Here is a 24581-nt window from a genome sequence, read left to right as displayed (position 1 = left end):
CAAAACCTGTTGAAACATAGTCCCACCGCCATGGATATTTATTAGTTACTTATGCTCATTAATGCTGTGAATGTTGACAATAATTTTCAGCCATCTATCTTAAATAGCAGCCGAGAAAATCAAATTTCCTCCATATAGCATTACGTACTGACGGATTAACAGAGACAGACATAGTAAATTATAGAATAGCTTTGCTACTAAATATGTTGTATATGCATATAACTCTCTGGTTTATCCTAATTTGAAACTAGTTAAATAAAGCTTAACATTTTCATACAGCTACCCAAATATGGAACAACTCTATATTAAGAACAAATAAAGTATTCAATATATTCAGCTACAAAAATATGAATAGCACAAGAAAAGAGATACGGAAAGTATCATGTGTGACGTCATAAAAATACGTCTTAACAGAATGGATAAGAGGAAAAGTGGGAAAGGACACCCCTAAAAAAGAGATGGATTTAGACATATATTTATGACGTCACACATGACACTTTTCGTATCTTCAAAACTTGTATTAAATAATACGTATTTTAAGTAATGATAAAACAAGGACAATTATGTTTGTTGGAAGAAACAACAATAAATGAAAAATGTAAAAATCAAATTTAATTTGTTGTTTTGTTTAAACAACTGAAATTTGGATTTAGATTTTTTGCATTAATTTTTGCATATGAATACTTTATGATAGCCATACAATTATTGTTACTTTTTTAGAAGCGCTGTTATTCTACTAAGGCAATTTCTGTACATTCAATTGACTGGCATTAATTTTTTTATTAATATAGCTTACAGCTTTCAAATTATGCAGTAGAGAAAATCTATATGGCAGATATTTTAAAAACAAATTGTAATTTCAAATTTCTAGATTTTTTTAAAACAGGAAATAAAATTGCCAATTCTACAACCGTATATTGAAATGTAACTTTTAAAATATGAAATAAAACTTTTATAATTGATTTAAATGGTTTGTAAACATAATGATTGATCTAAGGATCTTTTTAAAAATCATAACCAATTTAGAAAAAAAGTAATATGATACTTGTATTTTAACACTCCTTCTCTAATTCATCTAAAATTCGCTAAGCTACATTTGCTTGTGGAGAACCTGTAGAAATACAAAAAAACCATAGAGTAGCTGCGCTCATAAAGATATATATTTGTTACAAAACACGATACAATCTAATTAGGTAAATTGACACGGCAATCGTGTTTATTTATATTTGTCATTTCCTCTTTTAAATTAGTTTTAACACACTTGTTACTTGCTATTTATATTTAATAGCGGTTACGCCCCTAAAGGCCTCTAGGGGAACTTGAGAAGAGAAAAGTTGAATTCCAACGGCAAATTGTAAAAGAAAAAGTTTTAAAAAATTGTGCGGTTTCTATGTAGCGTTCAAGTCTCTACGAATATTTAAAACAATTTTGATTTTCTTTGTGATTTCTCTTGGGAGGGTGGTTGTACCCTCCCCCAAAATAGTTTTAAACCTTACCAGGACCTATTAGAAGCTACCCTGGTAAGGAGAACTCGATCGATTCAGCTGTTTGTGAGATCCTTAGGTACAAACAGACACACAGACAGACAAACACACATCCTATTACTTTATTATAAGGATTGCTTTACTGTAATTATAATTGTTTTTTCAGTAAAAAGTTTTCAACTTAAATTAAAAAAAGATTTAATTTGTTTACTAAAAGTTGCCACATTTATATGCCAGACAATTCAAATAAAACACAGGCAAAAGGTCAGACAGGCAACAATAGGACAGATAAGCTTATAGAGTAGGTTCGCTGCTTAAATGGTGTTTTGTTTTATTTAGATTTTGCATCAAAATATTAATTTAATGTAAGCCTAGTATTTTTTAAAATATACATAGCTTATGTAAATGAAAGTTGTCATTTAGCATATTTTTCTTTTTTGTAGCACTTTAAAGAATAGAAGGGTTACAAAATCAGTAATTGAGAATATATCATGTATCTTGTGGTGAACAATACACACGGATCTAGAGGGATAAGACAATATCCGATAAATTGATGTACAACCTAAATGAGTATAAACAAAATACCCCTTTTTTAGATTACAATTAGTGGTTACAACACTTAACTTAATGAACAACCTATACAAAATCAATAAAAGTTCCAAAAGAAGCCAAAGAATAAGAAAACTTTATTATAGAACTTTGGGGACAAGTGCAATAAATAGCCAAATGTCCCCTCCCTCCCTCCCTGAAAAAATGTGTTAATTTTGTTTTTGCCCCACCGTGCGCTGTAAAAAAAAAAACTTACCCCATGATCGTGTGAAGGAACTAGTGAGTTGTGATGGGTGTACGTTTCCCCATTCTCCATCTTGTGTTCATGCAGGGGTCCCTGGCCATGTGGGGTGGGGGGCAGGTCACTAGCACTGGTAAAAATACATCAAAGTTGCAAAAAAGAAGCATTTAATAGTACCTACTAAAGGGCAATTAAAATGTATACTGACTTGGTGATTTAGTCTGTGTATTGGCCAATCATTGGTCATTTGTATTGTATGACGTAATTTTTATTGGCACAAAAACAAATAAGTGTGATGATAATTTTAAGGTATGTAAGGTTAAGTGAAGCCTTTCTTGACTATATTGTCATAGGACTCTATGAATTGGTCAAAATACAAACATAAAATATGGCAATTTTTGATGCTTCCCTTTCAATATGTTGATATAGCTCATGAAGATGTTTATGAATATCATTATGGTTCAGATGTTCGTCCAGATGCTCAATGTGCACATGTCCTGCCTCCGTGACCTCATGCATGGGTGGGGTTAGCTCAGTTGAAGGATGGACATCCATATCATGAACCCCTTCTTGGGTGCTGAGCCCAGCAGAAGTTGTGCTGGCAATTTCACTCATTTTTATAATTCACTTGTTTTTATTTAAAAACTACCAAAAATGCGGGATTCAACTTTTCACAAATTTTAAATTATTTTTTAAATCACGTATTTTTCACTGTATTGGCAATTTGAGAAATTTTGGTGGTAGTAATTTTGTATAAAATATAAACATTATCAGTCATTATTTAATTAAACATCTGAAATATAAAAATATATTCAAATAATAGGAATTTAGAGTTTAAATGTTTTATTTTAGTTTTGAATATTTAAAGTCAGCATGATGATTTAGTTTCCTATTGCAATTACTGCATAAAGTTGCTTACATAAACATCATTGTTTCATTTTAATTAATGGTCATTCTAACATACTTCTTGAAATTAAGATTTGTAAAATAGTACCTACTTATTAAATAATGTGTCAATGAGCAAAACGGTATTTTTAACATTTTCTGTTCTTTAACTAGCAAACTAAAAAAATTAAACAAACTATTGTTACAAAACCTAGACGCATTAAGAGTTTGGCAAGCCAAACATTATATAACTTGCTTTGGGTATAAAAAGAAAAACTTGGATTTAAAATAAAAATTCAATATTATCATCACCTATTTTAATTTATAATTTTCTAATAAAAATATATTTTTATGCACATATTTTTTTTTCTATCTTGCACACTTAAAACTGTGGTAAAGTAAGCACTATCTCACACAGAGAGAGGGGACAATGACCTGTTTATTAGACTAGTCCCCAAAGTTTTATAATATGGTATTCTAATTCGTTGGCTCAACAACTTTGGGAACTTTAGTGAATTTTGATAAGTTGAGTGTTCAAACGTTTCAACTACTAAATTCAATCTACTGAAGGGGTAATTTTGTGTTTATTCATTGGGGATGTGTGTACATCCATTTATAGGCCATTTTCTTATCCCTTTAGATCCCTGACTGTCTCAGCAAATCTAAAAATAACAAACTGATTAACATTTGCAAAAAACAAAAAAAAGAATGAATGTTAAAAGTGCACTGTCAAGATAGCCTTACATATTCGCACATTGTCTATTTGCGGTTTGCTAATCATTTTTGCACGGATTTAATCATTTCAAATACAAATAAACTGTAAAATTAACCAAACTTAATTTAGATATTTAAGACAATATTGTTAACTTTAAATAGGTTATGAAATTAGATAGGTTCATCTAATAGATGGTTTTAACCTATTTTAGAAATAAATAATCTTCGTATGACCAGTAGCTAATATTCCCTGAAAAAAGAACAGAGCCAAATCTTTCGAACGGTTTGTGAGATCTTAAGCTTCATACAGACGGACATCATTCCTATTTATATCAATCCAAAATAAGGACATTTACATTAATGCAATACTATAGTTGCTATACTTATATATATAGCATTGTTAAACAAGTCATTGAAAAAGCAAACAAAGCTAGTTTGTCATAATGAAACATTAAAAATCAGGCTTTTTGTTGACCTATAAAAATTCTCTAAACATAAAGTCCCGTGTGTCGTAATGGTTTTTAAACCGTTCCAGTAAAGAACCAACCCAAAATAAAATTAAGAAGTTTCATTATAAGGCAAACCTTAATGATTTTAGTAGTGTAGATACTCTATACCAAGAGTATTTCTATACATCATTAATATTATAATCATAGTCTGAAACTGAAAAAACATATATTAATTGTTTATTGACGATTTAAGAAATTTGCCAAATCTTTTTAATAATTTAATGATTTAAACTAAAAATTAGATTTTAAAATTCACCTTAACTGTTTTTCAATATTGAAATGTTATTGTTATTCTACCTATGGACAAAGATATTCTTGTTATCTAATGAACTTAAGCGTGTTTTTGGATTATAACATTCATTTTGAAAAAGTAATTATGAGAATATGATTTTCAACCTTTAATATAGATACTCATTTGAAAAACTTACATTTATAAGATAACTTAAAGATAGATTAAATTCAAATTATCGTTCTATTTATTTACATTTATAAAAAAATTAATATACTATGTAGTCAGCTTATACTAAGATTGTTTATACAATATACAGTGCAAAAAAACAAGCAACCAGCTCCTTCATCTATATTTTTTTGCAATGCGCTTACATCCAGCTATCTTGATGAGAAGCTATTTAACTGATTGAATCAATCTGTTACTCAATTTCTTTAAATCTAATCCAATTTAACCCTAAGGCAGTAACATCTTATTGGGATTATTTAAAATGCACAAAAGTATAGTATAATATGTTCGTAGGTCTGTCATGCCTTGTGTTCTGTTTAGCTCATACTTTCTTTGATTATTAATAGAAAAGACTAATGTAGATATTTTAAAGAATGTTTTCTACTTGTATTGCTATTTTATTGACAGTTTTCCGAGAATAGTAAATAAAAAAAGTTTAGAAATAATTTCAGTTTCGTCTAGCATGGCTTAGAACTGGTTTTATTCAAAAAGGTATGTATTGGTTTCAAAGCCATACTGGAACATATATACAAGTCCTAATTTGTAAAAATATTTGTGTATTTGCTACAAAAAAAAAACTAATTAAAGGCCTAATAAAAGCCACAATTAGATATGTGCGTGGTTTTACAACATACACGCACAATATTATAGTTAAGAGAGAGGCAGTATTCTGAAAATTGTACATTTTATTTGTAATTATTTAAATTTGTCATTTATATACCTACACAAACGAAATAGTTGAATAGTTAATGACGTCATAAAATGAGGGATGAGGAGAGGAGGAGTGGGAAAGAAAACCCCTAAAAAAGAGATGGATAATCACTTGTTTTTATGACGTAACATGCTGATTTTTTGAGGGACTTTCTTCGTCTTCGAAATAGTTCGATAATTAAAAAAAAATATCTTATTGTAAAACGAGATACCAACAAATATTTTGTGTAAAATGATAGAAACGGACTAATATCCGGTTGATTAGAACCGGTTCTCAGCCATACTAAAAACCTATGTATAGCATCTTTTTCTCATTATATTCAGTTTTCTACAAATATAAAAATGTAAAATCATAAGATTAAAATTAGTTTTTAATCTCGGGGCTAAAACAAATTTATATCTGCGGAAAGCTGTTTATAAAACGATTCGAGTTATAACTCTTCTTAAGTCTTGAGTAAAATTAGTAATCTAAAAAAGAAATACAATCGCAAAAGCTTTAAATGTAGACTATTTATTTTTTGCAGCGCAGCTACCATATTACTTAAGCATGTCAGTACGCCCGTCCGAATGTATATTTAACTATTTGACTATATTCATCATTAATATCTAAACGATAGACTTTGTATAATATTTATATGTAGATTCCTATAATAATTAGGAATAACTAAGCAAATTTTTTATCTGCTTTTTATTCACTTTGAAAAAAGTTTCCACACTATTATTATACCAATTGTCCTTGTTCTTTTATTGAGCAAGAAACCGCCCTGGTAAATTGAGATATTAATGCTCTTTTAGATTTGACACACGTCACTTTATACATCAGAGCTTCCTAGAAAGCAAAGTACTTTCATATTTTAAGTCCACTTTCCTATATAGGCCTATTTATACAAATATGTGTATGAATTTCTTTTTACACCCACTAAGAAAACATTATAGAATTAAGTCTAAAATGTAGAATTAATTATTTTGGTTAAAAGTCACATTAAGGGATTTATTGACAAAAAGTAAAAATATTAATAACAAATATGGTTTGCTACTTGTTGAATTAATTTTAATTTTTACTTTTAAATTTGACTTTTAAATTAATATTTTCCTACAATTGTATTGAACCTTATTTTGAATTCTAATATAATGTTATCTTATTTTATCCAATTACACAGTCTGAGTCAGACCTGCTTTATAAACCAAACTAAAAGTAGAAAATGAATGCTGTACAGCAACAAACCAAGTCAAAATTTTTTGCTGTTGTTTAAGTTTCATTTCATTTACTTTGCGCCTTACGCATCTAGGGGCTCCCTGTTCGGAGGGTTAAGTAAGAACAGATAAAATAAGTCTAAAACCATCCCAAAACTTACATTTAAAAATATAACAACCATTCTGTATAATTCTTAAAAATGAAAGTAGACAGTTAATTAGTAGCTATTCTGTATAATTCTTAAAAATAAAAGTACACAATTAATTAGTAACTAGGCTACCATATGGACAAAATTATCCTTGTATTGAATAAATCTCTTACTTTTCTTATGGACGTATATGTCTAGAAGACTAATGAGGGCTCATTTGCAATTGTCAAAGGATAAAAAGCACTCAGCTGTCCCAGTGTTTATACAAACATGTATTTTTCCTAAATCTTATTTGCAGCAATGTCAAATTTAGGATAAATTAACATGTAATAGCTGTAAAAAAACTTAAAATGGTAATCTTCTGAAATAGAAAGAAAATATTTCATTTGCTAGTAATTTCAGACTGAAATTATTTTCAGAAATATACTGAAAAAAATTTTGATTCTACATATTATAATATAAAATTGATGATATTAAAATTGCTTTTATATTTTATATATATTTATGATATTGTTATTATACTTTGCTGAATGATGAAAGCACTAATATTAAGTCTCAAGAAAGACTAGGGGGAAGGGGGGAAGCTCTAATAACAAAATAATTAGACAACAGATAAAAAGGTTTTTAGGGTGATGGCAAACGTTCTAAAATGTACTTATTTAAAAAAAAAGTATTTTGGTTTACTAAATTAATAAATAACGCTCCTGTTTATTGTTGATTTGTTATTGCCGAGCCACTTATGATATTATTATCCTTTTCAAAACACCTGAAATGCCACTCTCATTAACTTTATCAAGTTATTATGATATGCATAAATGATATCTATAATCTTGTAATATAATTACCAAATCATAAATAAAAGCTTAATATGTATCTTAATCAAAATTAAGCCATATAATTTGAAAATATTTCTTTTATAAATTGTAAAGTTACTAATAGTTTATGTATAAGTTTATTGAAAGTACCTTTACTCATTAATGTCATTTTTATTGTCTAAACCCTTATGAGCACTAAAATCGTCCCCCCATATTTCTTAATGAAATTAAAAGTAGAAGTGGGGGTGGGAAGATCTGTGCTTTATTTCTTCTTAACTTCATATCTAAATAAAGCCTTTGTCATATTGATTACTTTGGTAACATACTAAAAAAATACCAAATTCCATAGAAATATTTAACAATGATTTATTATAAATCAACTAAAACGTGATAAGATAAGAATACAAAGTTGATCGCAAGTATATGAAAAAAGAAAAAAAATATTATTTTAAATTCTATTTCCTAAATAAGGGGTTGAAGTTTTCAGTGCTCTCTAGGCATTTTCAGGGAAATCACTAAATCACAGCTATAAGATTAAATGGTTGTAAATTTGTAATTGTTGCATTACTGGTATATTAAAAGTTCGATGAAAATATTAAAGAGATGCTACTCATCTTAATTTTCATTTTGATATAAATAATATGATGTACAATACATTTCATCAACATTATATTTAATGGTCAACCATAAAAATAACAAGAAAAATATTTCCCATTAGTAGTATAGCGCAAGAACAGCAAACTTACAGTATTTTGATTAAAGAAAAAAAAAACATTTATGAAAATATGAAACCAATTTTTTTGCGCTAGTTGTGTAGGAAGCTGCATAAAAGAATAACTGTTTAACCGTCTGGCGAAGGGACGTACAGTCATACTATGAATTAATAGTAGTTGCGCTAAGTACTTATGAAATGCAAAACACGGATTATCACAGAGATAAGACCATAGGCAATGAATTAATTTGCATCCCCATATTATGATAATACCAACTTACTCCTTCTGTAAATTAAACTATTGGTGAACAATTTTGACACTGCTAGTTAGGACCAATCAATAACATTTTTACAAAAATTGTCCAGAGTGTTTATAATACTTCAGGAACCAGAATAATTTACAGTCCCTTGTCCCCTCCTGCCATGAATTAACCCTGAAAAACAGATTCATTAGAGTATAATTAAGTAGGAAAGATAGAAGACAGAGAAATAAGACAGATATAGAAAAAGTAAGAGATGTGGAAGGAAGAAAAAGAGAAAAGATAGATACAAAGAGAGTAAAAGAGGATAAGATTTTATTATTATGAGTCAAATTAAATATCTTGAAAGGTGTAACTCTTTCAAATACATTGTGGACATAGAATAATCTATTTTGAAGATATTTATGCCTTGCATTTATGTAATTATACCAACAGCTGCGCCCTTAGCATTTAGGGGCTCTATATTAGAAGGGCAGAAAAATAGCCTAAATCCATACCCTGACTTAAAAAAAATTAAATAGCCCTAAACCGTCTCAGAGCCTATAAGAGGCTTCACTGTACAGAAGAACCATATCGGTCCAGCGAGATCCTACGCTACAGGCTAAAGAAGATTATTACTTTATATTATAGGATAATGCTACCCATTGCAATTTTTCTAATACTTATGTAATTAAAGAAAAAGATTATAGTATTACTGTGGAAATAATGATCTGAATTAGCTCATTAATCCAAATGATATACAACTTTTATTCAGGAAAAAAGTAAGAAATTTATTTGACTAAAATTATATTTTGCTTGCCAAAATAGTTTTTTTTTTTTTTAAGAAACAAAATCTTGAAAACGATTGCCTTATTTTTAATGAGTTGTTTCATTCTATTTTGTAGTGCTCTTCAATCCCATCAGATATATGGCTAAAGAAAGACATCTAAACACATTAATAAAAAATTGTGAAGTTATAGGAATCACTTTTAATAGTATTTACTTTTCCCTAAATCCTTGATTTTATCACTACACAGGGATAACGGTGTGCAAAAACTAAGGATTATAGGGAAATAAGAACAGACAATAGATTAATTTCCAGAAAAAAAAATTAAACAAAATTCTGCATAAAAATAGTATTCATTGAGTAAACCATATTCTTGTCCATTCTTTCAAAAAATACCTTTCTTTTTCACACAAAGTTTAAAGTGATAAAACTATTAATATATTTTCATATATATATGTATAATAAGTAAATGCATATTTCTATATAAAGGTTTCGTGATTATGTCCTTCTTTCTATTATTTATGACAACTGAACATTTGCTTTATAACTCGCTTTATATGGTTGTCCGTCCATCTATAATTTTTTGTGCTATGCAATTTATGGATGTTGTCATCCTTATATTTGCGAAAAATTTAAATCTACAAAAAGTTTTACTCCAACTGAAGCCATTGTTACTTGCAAAGATTTAAAGGTATGATAGGCTAATAAATTCAACTTTTCTTATTTCACTAACACTATCTCTACTAAGCATAGTGTGAATACAAAAATTTTAAAGCCATTTTTTTAAATTCATTTTCATCCACTTTGCAAAATAAGTTGAGCCTTTATATCCATCATCGATACATCCCTCTAAAAAAGTGAAGGAGGGTGTCAAATTTAAGTCACACCCTCCTTTTAGTTAAGGGTTAAGGTGAAACAAATGTAAGCGCTTCTCGTGCCAATTTACCAACATAATTTTTTTTGAATTGAGTATGTTGATTATGCAGGGGGTTGGATACCCCCTGACAATAAAATAACACATCTTTTATTGTCTGATTTAAACCCCAATCAGATTAGGTTTGGGGGGGGGGGGGGATGCAAAAATCATAAGTGGTCTGGCAAAACCCTGTGCACAGTTGTTTTATTTTTTTAAACAAGCATTTTAAAGCAATTTATTAAAAGCATATCTAAAGTTGTAATTATTTTTTGACATTACTGTTTGAACATATACTGTCAAGAATTAGATAAAGTCCCTTCATACTTAATTAACTAAAACAGTGCAACGAGTTTAAATAATGAAATGTAACACAAAATGACAATATAAAACAGATAAAGTAATTTAAAAATACACTTTAAAAACCCGATATATGTTATATGTATGTATTTTTTTTTGAGCCGTGACATTTAAAGATAAAAGGTTGAAATTTTTATTGTTTTATTATTCTTTTTATATCTCTTTTTCCTTATCTCTAAATCTACATCTCTCCCTTTCTTTCTTTTCTTTCTTACCTTTCATTTCTCTCCCTCCCTTTCTCTCTTTCCCTTCTTCTCTTAGCCACTCTTTCTTTGAATGTAGATTGAATCAGGATTTAGAAATAATTATGGGGTATGGAGTAAATCTTTTCTATAGGGCAAAAATCTTATTGTTCTTCTTTTGACGGCAAAATTTAATGGAATCGATGAAAAATTTCCTATATTTGTACAGTAAAAATTAATGTACTTAGACTAATTTATACTTATTAATGCTTTAAGCTGCTCATAATGAACTTTCGACCAAGTCGCTATTATAAACAGGGAGGGCAGTAAATATTCTACAACCATCCGGGACCTATGTGAGGCTTCCTAAAAATAGAGAACATAATCTGTTCAGTGGTGATTAAGATCTTGATAAATAAAATACCATAATAACTTATAATTTACTAGAGGCTGGCCACCTATCATCTAAGCGCACTGTATTGAAGAGGGCTGCCATATAGCTTAAAACTATCCAAAGACTTAAACTGAAAATGAAATAGCCTGAAACCATCAAGGGACCTAACAAGAGAACCCAATCAGTCAATTGGTTATTGACATCTTAAGCTTTAGATAAATACCCGTACTGCTTTATATAAAACTCTGCTATAATACAGGATATTTTCCGGCAAGAAAACAGTATTTTAGCTACAGTACATTACTTTGAAATAAACCTTGGACACTAATTTTTATAATATTTGTAGAGAGAAGGTGTATAAAATGCATTTGAAGATCTAAGCAAAACATACAAATTACACATCCATTAAAAGTTTATGTTGTTCATAATCCACAGAAGAGTACAGTTGCGACGTGATAGAACGACGTACGAACGTACGCGCAATTGTAATGAGAAGCTGCACTATTAAAAAGCAGGGAGTAAGGGAGGGGACAATGGGCAATCAATTCAATTAAAGAGTTATCGCTGAAAGACTATGAAATCCAGAATAATCCGGAAAATATAAAGGAAATTGTAAAGGGAGAGGCAGAAAACTATGAAATAAGAAAAGAGTTCAAAGAAAAAAGTATTCATTTGAAAATTAGATTACAAGCACATCAGACTGACATAATCATTCTGTAATTAATAACTATAAAAATCTCCCTGGAACCCATTCAACCCATCGCCCAATAACCCAAAATTTAATTGGGTTCTTAGAATGGTTATTAAACAAATATCACAATAAAGTTTTTATCTATGAAATGATATTTTCTGAAGAGAAAAAAATTGTTAAGACCTGCCACATCATAACAAATTAAGTTTATCGATACTTTTCTGCTAGATATTCAAAACTAACACACGAGTTGCGGCATTGGTTGCGCAAGTACCCAAAGTCAGCCAGAACCTGCTAAATTATTGTACATTCCCTTTAGGCCAGTACCCAATGTCTGAGACTCGAAAAAAATGATTATTCGATCCATTGTCCCCTCCCTTACTGTCTGATTAAAAAGAGTAACAATTTTAATTAACCGAGAACCTAAGAAAGAATCCATAAATCATGGGTTACAAACATGGCTCCTAATTTATTCTAACTATTAAATAAATACCCAGAATCCCATATATTTCAAGTGAAGCACCAATTCCCCCCGTCCCCGCATTTAATTTTTTCAATACTTATTTCTTAAATTGAAAAGACATCGACTGCAAATACTTGAATAAAAAATTACAGGTTTATTGCCCCTACGGGGACAAAGGTCTGAACCAAGAAAAGTTGGAATGAATATGTTTATTTTTATTGTCAATTTTATGGACAAACCCCAAACTGTCTCTTTTTGAGAAAGACGATTCCAGTGACGTCATATACGTTTCGGGAAAGAAAAAGGGAAGGGGGGAAGAAAATCTCTTCAAAAGAGATGGGAGAAAAGGGAAGAGATTTTCTTCCCCTCTCTTCAAAAGAGATGAGAGAAAAGGGAAGGGATTTTCTTCCCCTCTTCCCTAAACGTATATGACGTCACTGGAATCGTGTTTCTCAAAGTAGGTCAGTTTGGAGTTCGTCCAATTTTTGTAAAATCGGTAGGTAAAGCTCTTAACAGAGCATACCCAATCTTAATTTGTCTCCAAAATGCCCTTTTTGAATAATAAAAATTTTGTATTGGGGTTGTATTGGTAAGCCATTTGAAGGCTAATGGATAACTCCAAATACCCTTACCAATTGGTGTAATGGTAGGGCAAGCCATATACAAAAGAGGTCGACTGTCATTTACACAACTGCTAAAAGATTAAAAAATTGGGCACTTGTCAAATTTAAATTTAGAAAATCTTCTCTACAATTTCTGTATATGGTACAAAATACATAATTAGTTGATTTGGCAGGAAAGAGAAAGCGTCATAAAAAATTTCCATAATCATTTATGAAATTTTAAATCGAGATTATTTTAAATGTGAAAGTGTGAAACTCATTTCCAAATTTATTACAAATTTTATCGTATCTATTTTGTTTCACAAAAATAGGAATCTTAATAGATATTTCTCTCATCGTATTATAAGCAGCTTTCCACGGATATAAAATGTACAATTACAAGATTAAAACCAGTTTGTTTTATCCCAAAGATGCCAGTTTCGAATGAATAGGAGAATATATCTTAGTTTTATAAATCCTTGAAGTGCTGACAAAAATCTACCACAAGAGAATTATTAGTTGGTATATTGCCGGCACCGCCATAAAAACATCCATATTTCACAATTTGTCACAGGGCATGTAAATAGATATTTTTCAAGAGTTGTTAAGTAGTGATACAAAAAGTTATGTTTATTTTTAAAAACTATTTGATGAATAATCTTTAAAATAAAAATTAAAATTGTCTAACGACTGTAAGACAGCAATGTCATCAATTAAAAACATTGCAAAATTATACTTGTATGAAAACTTTATAACGTCCATAAACAGCTTTTATAACTAAAACAATTATGTCCATACGCAGGGCACTAACAGCAGACTAAGTAAATGTCAGATAAACAAAAGAAAACAGCATCTAGTTACTTTGCATTCGAAGAGAAAGAGCAAAAAAAGTAGCATAAAACCATCTTAAGACTAAGGGACTTAAATTTAAAAATACCCATCCCAGGCCCTATTTAAAGTTTTCCTTAAATAGAGAATTCAATCGGTTTATCATTCAGAAATCTCAAACAGCAGACAAAAAACCTTAATACTTTATATCATAGGATAGGATACTACGCCGACACCGTGATCTTAAAATACGCTGATGCAGATATGTCCCTATTCATAGGCGTCCAAGGGGGGGGGTAATGGGCCATTTGGCACCCCCAAACGATTTTGGGGGTGCCGTAGGCACCCCCAAAATTTTGTGAACAATACCCCCCCCAAAAAAAAATTACCCCTACCTTGGGGGTGCCGTAGGCACCCCCAACGATTTTGGGGGGGGTATTTACCCCCCCCCAAAATAAATGTTCTTTAAAAAAAATTTTTTGGGGGGGGTAAATTGAATGTTCTTTAAAAAAAAATTTTACTGTCCAACCAGTTAAAACAGTTCTTAACCATGATAACAAAAAATTTAATAGTTTGATCATGTTTTATTTGCTTGGGCCTTTATAAGGGCTAAAACCATCCCGGGGATCTATGATGTAATTGTAAAGCACTGAAGATTCCATAAAATAGATCCCTAACTAAATTAAATATTTCATTAAATAATGAAAAAGAATTTCTATAGGCGATTTCTTTTGGGAGGATGTCAGGGTGTCTCAAAAAAAACTAGTTATAAAACTTACCAGGACCTATAAGACGCTTCACTTTAAAGTAAAATCATATTGGTTCATTGGTTAGTGAGTTAATTATTGTATTTTTATGTTCTAAAGAATGAGATACTACTATATATTTGAATAGTAGTGGCGCCCTTAGCATCTAAGAACTCGTGTTTTCTAAAGGGTAAAAAGGGAGGAGAAAAATAGCCTAAAACCACTCAAAGGATTGACCTATAATAATGTGGAACCATCATGGGATCTATGTGAAGCTTTCCTAAAAAGGAGAACTCAGTATTAAAAGTAATAAAATCTGAAGCTATAGTCAAATAAACATTACTTACTACTTTATGTTATAAGATAGTACTTATTATTAACTTAATAGATTAGGTAGGTGCTTTTTTTACATAATTAAATTACCCCCCCCAAAAATTTTACCCCCGGGGTAAATTAGTTTGGGGAGGGGTAATTACCCCCCCAACAGATTTGGGGGGAGTATTTACCCCCCTCCAACAGACTTTAGGGGGGGTAATTACCCCCCCCAATCAAATTTTATCCCCGGGGTAAAAATTTTGGGGGGGGTAAAAAAAATTTTCGGCGCGCTTCGCGCGCCATTTTACCCCCCCCAAACACGAATTACCCCCCCCCCTAAAATTTTTTACCCCCCCCAAAAAAAAAAGCTTGGACTCCCCTGTCCCTATTGTTATTAATCTACAATAAGTCTGTTATTTTAAGCTGTTTACATGAAAATAAGTAATAATGGAGTAGCTGCGTTTCTTAAAAAGATGAAGAATAAAAGATTACAAAAATTCTTTTGTTATGATAGTTAAAGGGTTTTATGTAAATTGTCTGCATATCGTTATCTTATAATCTCTACCAGGGAGCCCAGGGAAAGGACAATTGCCAGCAATAGCAAGTGGACTACAAACACTAATTCAAGGTTATATTAAATATTAAGGAAAAAGAGAGTACCCTCGGCTGATGGGCTGCAGGGGCAAAAAGTTATTTGTAAATTAGATAGGAAACTTTTTACTTTTAGTCCTTATAGTACTTTGATTTATTGAAGAACGGGTGGGGGGTTATAATTTAGTTTATTTTTCAGTCATTGTCATTTCCCTTTAACCCTGAATTTATTTGCCGCAAAGATTTATTCTCATATTCAAACAGCATCCAACAATTCAACATCTAATTCAGATAAAGTGATAAGACTGTTATATTTTTTTCTATTCTTTTAAGAATTCTTTGTAATTTACTAATTTTGGCTAGTTTAAAGCAGATATATCTAGGATTAGACAATCTGTATATTCTACAACTATCAGGAATTTCACAACAATGAATGATAAATTGATGTACATACATTACCAAATGATGAATAGTTTAAATACTAATTTTTTTTAACCAACTGATAAAATTTAAAAAAAGTACCCAAAGTTTATTAGCCAGCGACAAAGTTAAGGCAGTTAAACTCTTTTGAGTCCCTACCTAAAACCTTCCCAAGAACATAATGCAACTAGTTTTGTATTGTAATACAAAACAGTTATTAATGGCATCTTTTGGATTTAAACTTACTAAACATAATGAAAAATTGTGACACATTACAAACTTTCCCGATTTTGTATTACTTTTGAGGAACATGATTCCAGTTACGTCATATTTTTCTTTCCCGAAAAAGGGAAGGGGGAAAGAAAAAAAAGGGAAGGGGGGAAGAAAAAAGAGATGGGAGAAAAGGGGGTTTTCCCCATCTCTTTTGAAGAGATTTTCTTCCCCCCTTCCCTTTTTTCTTCCCCCCTTCCCTTTTTTCTTCCCCCCTTCCCTTTTTTCTTCCCCCTTCCCTTTTTTTTCTTTCCCCCTTCCCTTTTTCGGGAAAGAAAAATATGACGTAACTGGAATCATGTTCCTCAAAAGTAATACAAAATCGGGAAAGTTTGTAATGTGTCAAAAATTTTTAAAAATAAAAACTTTTTTTTATCATTTTCTAAAAAAGTTACATTTCTTTTTAGATTGATTAGATTACTTTGACATGCAATATATTTTATTTTATCTTTTAACTGATAAACTTATTTCTTTACATATAGTTTATCAAAACATTAAACATTTTAACCTTTCTTTAGGAGGTTGAACAAAATTCATTTATGGCAAACTAATTGATGATAAAAATCATTTGATAATATGGAATAGTTATTTCTCGCATCGTATTATAAACAGCTTCGGCACCTTGGGGCTAAAAAAACTAGTTTTAATCTTATAATTGTACATTTTTATATTCGTAGAAAGCTGGATATAATACGATGCTAGACATAGTTTTTTCGTATGGATGAGAACCGGTTCCTATCCACCGGATTCGAATGAAAACGAGAAATAGATATTACTACATTTATTCGTCTTTTTATTCCACACCAAATCTGAATTTTAATTTGCAAAATGAAAGGAAAATAATTGGCAAACAAGAATGACTAGAACCATGAAACAGTGCATATTGTCCAATAAAAAATTACGTCATACAATACAAATGACCAACATTGTAATTGACCAATGGTAAGTTGTATACTGGCCTATCATTGGATATTTCTATTGTACGACGTCATTTTTATTCTATACGCTGTTTCTAGAACCATATCAAGAGCATCACAAAAACTATTAAAAATTGTTTTCAATGCCTAACCCCTGCAGGATGCATTAACCATGCGGAGCCTATACATGCGGTGCCATTTACCACCTTATTAATAGTCTTATAACTCTTCACAGATATTCTATCTTAAATATCTGCAAAGAAATAATTGCTATTGACCTATAGAGTAGAATTGCTAAAAAACAGTGGCCAGTTATTTTTGGCTCTTTATGCAGTTCTAGTCGGATTGGCGTTTATATAAAATTGTTAATCTTCTAAATATAAAAATTCAATTAATACATGTTGAAGTTTTTTTTAAACAAGAATAATCATTGTTTACACAAGGCCTCGTCCTCGGATGGTTTCAGGCTTTAATTGTTTTATTTTCTATTCAAGACTTGGGATGGTTTTAGATCATTTTAGGCACCCTCGCTCCACTCATGGAATATACTTATCCTAGCTTAGAAAAAAAAGAGAAAAAAAAGTTACAGACTCGCCACAAGTTCATTACCAATCAATCAATACAATAAAACCGACCCAAAAAGTAGACTTGTCATTAATATAAAGCCTTCTTATAAAAACCTTTTTAACCAGGGCGCCGGCGAACGAGTTGATACTTAAATTTTCTATATAGTTATGCCTGATTTAATAACATATTAGGAGTAAGGTATAGAAACTAATTCACATTTTTTACTTGTTGTTAAATTCTAACAAACATTTTATGACTATTTTGAGGTATTTTCTTATGGTACATTGTTGAAACATTTTTTATTCTGAAATGAATGAATAGATGAATTAATCTTGTTAAATGATGATTGTTTACACTTTGATTAATAATGTCTGCAATTTTTCTAGTTGGGTAGATAAATATTATTCTATCTTATAGCCAAGGTATTCTTCCCGTATTCTAACTGAGAAAGCAGCAGTAGGAACCATTTAAAATTATTTAGATAAGAAGGTGTTGGGCAAGATTCGAACCTATAACCTAACCAGGAAAGAGCTGATACGCCGCGTGTTACACCACTATCTATCGTGGATAATTTTAGTATATATCAATGGTTTCTTGTTAAGCTTTATAGTCAGATATATCACTATACATTACTATAATATAGGATATGAAATATCATTTTTATTGACCCAAATGTAATTTATTGTTTATGATATGTAGGTTGATTTATCTTGAAGTTCTAAGATATGATTGTTTCTTGCAAAGTAGACCACATAGGTCCAAAGGTGTATGAAATCTTGAGGGACAGAGAAGAAAACATAATACAGTAAACCTTATTTATTTTTTTTGTATGAAGCTTAAGATGTTAATAACTACTGATCTGTTTGAATTCTTATTTTTATACCCCTTACTGCCCCTAGATGCTAGTGGCGAATCTGCTAGTTTAGATATAAATCAATTAAAACTTTTGCAACGCTTAAATTTAGATTTTTAGTTGTGATAAATTAAAAAGAGAAAAAGGGGTCTTTACAAAGGGGAGGAGTTTGAATTTTCCCAGGGGGTGGGTAAATTAAAACTGCAATATAATTTAAGCAGTATCCACTTTTTCTAAATAAAATCAAACACCACCATTTCAATTTACTGAATATTACATATTCTAAAATTTTTGTACTTATTTGCTCTATGACTATGCACAGGTTATTGAAATTCCCCTATCTCATAATATATAACTTGTATAAAGGTCATTCTATTTCAAGAAATTAACATATATAAAGCTTCTTTGGAAAGAATATCTCAAACTGTATAGCTATTTGCAAGATTTTACAGGATAGACATATGGATATGCACCAAAGATACATAAGAAGCGTAAATGTTGCGAAATATTGAAAATTATTAAAATCTTATAATTTTTTTTGCAAAGTCGAATTAAGGATATTACATAAAAAAAAATTGCAAATTTGCCTAAATTAGGATATTTATACAAATCACTTCCTTTACACAGCAGCAGATTTTTACGGTTTAAGAAAAGTTTTAAGATATTATCATAATAGAACTTTAGCATACTGAAACCTAATAAGTTAATGTAATTTTTAGCAACTAAATAACTTAAGAAATAATGTTTAATCAGGCCACAACAAATTTGCTTTGTGGTGCAGTGTTATGTCTTTTTCGGGTAAAATGACAATATGTTATGGTGCTCTTAGAATTTGTTGAAAGTCGGTGCTTTAAAAATATGCGGTCACGTGTAGAAACAAGGACAACTATATCCATTACCACTATTCTAGACAACTAAATATGTTAATTGCTTTGTTTGAAACGATTTTTTTCTTCAATTTTATACCGCCTTTTTCTCATAGATGTACCAAACAATTGCTTACAATTTAATGGGCAAGTTAAGTATTGGTCCTTAGCATATGTCCCTCCCTCCTCAAAATTACTCATTATCAAACAAAAATTATCTTGGGAGAGAAAGGGGTAGCCTGCACTCCCTTTAGAGGTTAAAACTATTAAAAAAATAACCTTCACCTTGTACAATAACAATAAACAATTTAATAACTTACATTTACAATGAAACCGGAAATTAAAAATATATTTAACAGAACCAAAAAAACCCAAATATCGAGTATTTTTATTTTTGTTCTAATTTGAACAGGAAACAATACACACTTTTCCTCAACAGTTTAGCGGATTTAAAACCAACACGCAACAAGCGGTCAATGGATCCTATAAATATACATATTTGCTGAATCAAAACTGGTTTTACCTAAATTGTATCTGTTCCTTCTTCAGGATTATAGAATTTCAAAGATTTTAACCAAAAATGTGCGATGATTTGACTTTAAAATAGCATTTAATCTTAATGTTCATGGCTTATTAATATAAGTTTGTCATATTTGTTGAGGTTTTAAAACAATATTTCTATAGACAATTCAACACTGCATATTTAGGATTTATAACAATGGTTATTTTATGCATTATGAGTGATATAAAAAGTACTTTTTAATTATTAATTCTAATTGTTTAGATCCTTTGCCGTTTATTACACAAAAGTAAATATTTTTGTTCTAAACCATTTTACATTTTATATGGATAAAACAATTGATATAATGAACAAGGATGACAACATCCATAAAAGCGAAGCAATAAAACGGTAGAACAAACGGACATAAACACTTGTATAGTGTCAGAACTCAATAATCAGAATATAAAAGTACAAGAGTCGAAGCAAAATTGTAAGTAAATTTGTTAAAAAATCTGCTTGATACAGGATAATGTTTATGGACATACTTACATTTTTAGGACTTGATTATAGAGTTGCATCGCTTATAATATTGTACTTTGTTGTCCCAGGAATCTATATACCAAAAATCAGATCAAACGAAGAATTAGATCACATAAAAATTTGTTGTTAAAAAAGTTGTTAAGTTATCAACATGTTTTAAATGAACGTATGGACATTCTGGTAATGATTATAGAGTTGCTACGCTTTATAATCGTACCAAACTACTACAGGAATGACCATGCAAAGTTTGAAATCAATAGGCACAATCGCTTTTTTTTATATTGAGCTAGTATATCTTAATTAAACACCAAAAATATTGTCTTGTGTATTTAAGATTATTTAGCAATTGAAAACAATTATTATTTAATTTTGTATCTTATTTAAGACATGGCAAAACCTTTTTCAAAATGTGATCATAATCTAAATAGGTCAAAGATTTTGGTACTTGTTGATCTATAATTATATTTTTTTTAAACAAGACTCTTTCAAGATAAAGAATAAAGGATAGAAGCATATACATACAACAAGTATCTTTAATAATGCAGGATTTTACGTTAACAAACTAATAAATGTTAGTCTTTAGGTTAGATTAGAAAACCTTTACATCTCATTTCTGCTGCTTGATTTTAATTTCCTTTAAAATCAATCAGCAGAAATGAGATGTAAAGGTTTTCTATATTTATTGTTCGTCTGTCTGTCCATAAAGGATAGATCTTATCGTTAATTTAGGCATTTTATAATTGTCCTATTGATTTTGTACTTGGCATGGTTGGTTATTTCTGTAGTAATAGTAAGGTACAATTTAGAAAGCATAGCAATTCTACAATCGTTGTCTATTTACAAAAAGTTGATTTGAAACATTTTTATATTCCTACTACAAAAAGGTAGAGTGTTATAAACAAAGCATATAAAAATGTAGGAATGTCCATAAACAGAATCCTATATTTTGCAACAAATTTACTTACATTTTTTTAGACTTATACATATACATATATGTATATTTGCTTATTCAGTTATGACACTTTACAATTGTTAATGTTTTTTTGTCCTACCCTTTCAAAGATTCACTTTTATGGAAATTGTCATCCTAGTTATTTAATGTATAATCAACTATTAAGTTGTTAACTAATTTGACTAGGTATACTTATTAATAACAGTCCTTTGATATAATCAATTAAAGGCCTAATGTCTTCAACAATCTAGTGTTTATGTGGTTAATAACTTAATACTATCGTGTCTTTTTTACATACAAAATTCGAGTGTCAATGCTAATTGTTTCTATATAAACAAGGATGACAACATCTATAAAAGCGAAGCTATGAAACCGTAGGACAAACTGACATTATCATTGTGCAGTTTTAGAAGCTAATAATCAGAATATAAAGTTATAAAAGTCGGAACAAATGTGTAAGTAAATTTGTTTAATTGTTTGTAATTAAAAAAGCTGTTTAAATACAGGATAATGTTAAAGGACATAATTACATTTTAGGACTTGATTATAAAGATGCTTTGCTTTAAACATTGAACTTTGTTGTCCTAGGAATCAGTATTTCAAAAATCAGATCAATTAGATAAATTTTACACATATAAATTTGTTGATAAAAAAAGTTAAAATCAACATATTAAAAATGAGCGTATGGACATTCTGGTAATGATTATAGAATTGATACGCTTTCTAAACCGTATCTAATTAGTACAGTAATAACCTTGCAAAGTTTGAAATCGATAGGAAAATTCTAACATGTCCAAGTTAATGAAAAAGGTAATTGTTCCACCTAAAAAGCTAACTGTTACTGACGGACGGACAGACTAACCGACCCAAATTGTAGAAAAGCTTCAATTTTAAAAAAAAATATATGTTGTAAATCAATTGTGCCAGTATTTTTAGTTAAATGATATGTTTATTTTTTATTACTGTTTTTACTTTCTAAGTTAAAAATTTCAAGGTAATTTGAAGAAAAACAAGCATTAATTAAAGTCAAAGGTTACCCCGTCGACAATTTTATAAGTTATAATTAATCTACAAAAAAAGGTTTTTAAAACAACTACTGCTTTCATGTATTAAGGGTAATATACAGCATATATATTTTACATCAAAGGCCATTTTAAAGTCATATCATCAAACATTTTTTGTTAAAATCTTTGAAATTCTATAATCGCGAAGAAGGAACAGATACAATTTAGGTAAAACCAGTTTTGATTCAGCAAATGTGTCTATTTATAGGATCCATTGGCCGCTAGTTGCGTGTCGGTTTTAAATCCGCTAAACTGTTGAGGAAAAGCGTGAATAGGTGGTGGCCGGATTTCATGCAAAATTTTAAAAAAACTTTTTGTTAAGCAAACTTTTAAGTTGAAAAAATCATTTTGACTATGAAACGACCAAGACATTTTACACTTATTTACGGCTTATAATTGTTCTGAATTGCTTTAAGCTTTTTTAAAACATCTAAGCTTTGGAATGGTTTTAAGCTGTTTTTCCGCTTAATCCTTATCTCATATTATGATGAGTCCCTAGATGCTACTTATGGATTTTGTCATTCTTGTTTATATTTGTAAACACACACAGAGATTGAATTGTCTAGTGTTGAATGTTTATGGATGTAATGCACAAAAATTGTTTGCAAAAACTTGCAAACAGTGCATGGGTATTACACTGCAAAGTTAACTTTTTGAGAAAATGGACAATGATGTCTGAAATAAATTACGGGGTCCTAACCTGCAGCTCTGCCTTAACCTTGCGGGGCTACCCAGCACCAATATAACCTAACATGCTTATGTTGTTTATAAGTACATAAAATTCTGACCTGAAAATCGATCAGGAGGGAGTTTAAAACCTTTTCGGGACAAGAAATTTGGGAGGATTTTTCCTTTATTTTAATTAATCAGGGTGGTGGGCTGAATTACTGCGTAGTGACTGTAATATCTAGTCTCAGCAGCAGCAGAGAAAAGGAGTATACTAGCTTAAGAACTTCAATACATCCAATCAAACATACTGACTAATACTTTTAAAGAATATTGGCTTCAAGTATATTAGCTGAACTAAACCTTAGCCTACATTGAAATGCATATGCCACTATAGCGCTAACTCAACTATTAAAGGATTAAAGGTTAACAGTATGAAATTTCTAACTTTAAAAAGATAAAAGGTTTTTAAGTAACGCCGCTGCTATATGATACGTTTATGTTGCCAGTGACAAGAATATAAAAATAATTTTTTTCAAGATTTAAAACTTTTTTTTAACAAGCTTTATATTGGTTTGTTTGGTTTTAAGCTGTTACGAAAGAAGCCCAAGAGGCTTAAAGCAAATCCTTTATTGTGCACAAAAAACAAGATCTACTGCTAAGTTGTCCTAACGAATTTAATCTTTGGATGATGAATCCTGAAATATTTAGGTGCCATTTATATTTGTTCATTTCATATTTTTTTATATATTTGAAATCAACCAATAGTTAAGTCATTTGTACATCTAATTTCTTAAGATTACCTTTTATTAATGTTTGCATTCTTTTTTTAAAAGCGAAGCTTTTCTGTAAATAGGGTTGGTCCGTACCTCCGTCCGTCCGTCCGAGACAGATAGCTTTTTTTCGTTAATTTAGGCATGTTAGAATTGTCCTATCGATTTAAAACTTTGCATGGTGATTCCTGTAGTAGTTAGGTACGATTTAGAAAGCGTAGCAACACTATAATTATTTCCAAAATGTACGTACGTCCATTTTAAACAAGTTGATTTTCCTACTTTTTTAACAACAAATTTTTATGTTATCTAATTATCTGTTTTATCTGATTTTTGGTATACTGATTCCTGGGACAACAAAGTACAATATTATAAGTGAAGCAACTCTATAATCAAGTCTTAAAAATGTAAGTATGTCCTGACACTATACAAGTGTTAATGTCCGTTTGTCCTACCGTTTCAGTGCTTCGCTTTTATGGATGTTGTCATCCTTGTTTCAATAAAATCTGAAGTGATTAGAAAGATGCAGATAGAGGGTAATTATCACAACAATTAAAATTATTTCAGCTTAACCTTTCTTCTAGTAATTACTAAATATGATGTTAAATTCAACGAAGCCTGACCAAATCAATAAGCATACACAGTTCTCTGAATATGCTT

General features: G+C 30.0%; 1 protein-coding gene across 1 annotated transcript in view; it reads right to left on the bottom strand.

The window, feature by feature from the left end:
* LOC145319576 (uncharacterized) overlaps positions 1 to 3063 on the bottom strand; it is a 41133-nt gene extending 38070 nt beyond the window's left edge. Inside the window, exons 1-2 of the mRNA XM_080161779.1 lie at positions 2686 to 3063; positions 2290 to 2406 (exon numbers count right to left, since the gene is read on the bottom strand). Coding sequence (XP_080017905.1) covers positions 2290 to 2406; positions 2686 to 2889 — 321 coding nt within the window. The 5' untranslated portion in view covers positions 2890 to 3063. The remainder of the gene's footprint in view (positions 1 to 2289; positions 2407 to 2685) is intronic.
* Positions 3064 to 24581: the final 21518 nt, after the last annotated feature.

This window comes from Acartia tonsa, chromosome 5 (genome assembly GCF_053477335.1).
Source record: "Acartia tonsa isolate MP-2025a chromosome 5, ASM5347733v1, whole genome shotgun sequence".
NCBI classification, from domain to species: Eukaryota; Metazoa; Arthropoda; class Copepoda; order Calanoida; family Acartiidae; genus Acartia; species Acartia tonsa.
Note: the sequence above shows the minus strand (reverse complement) of the source record. Positions and strands in the feature narration are given on the sequence as shown.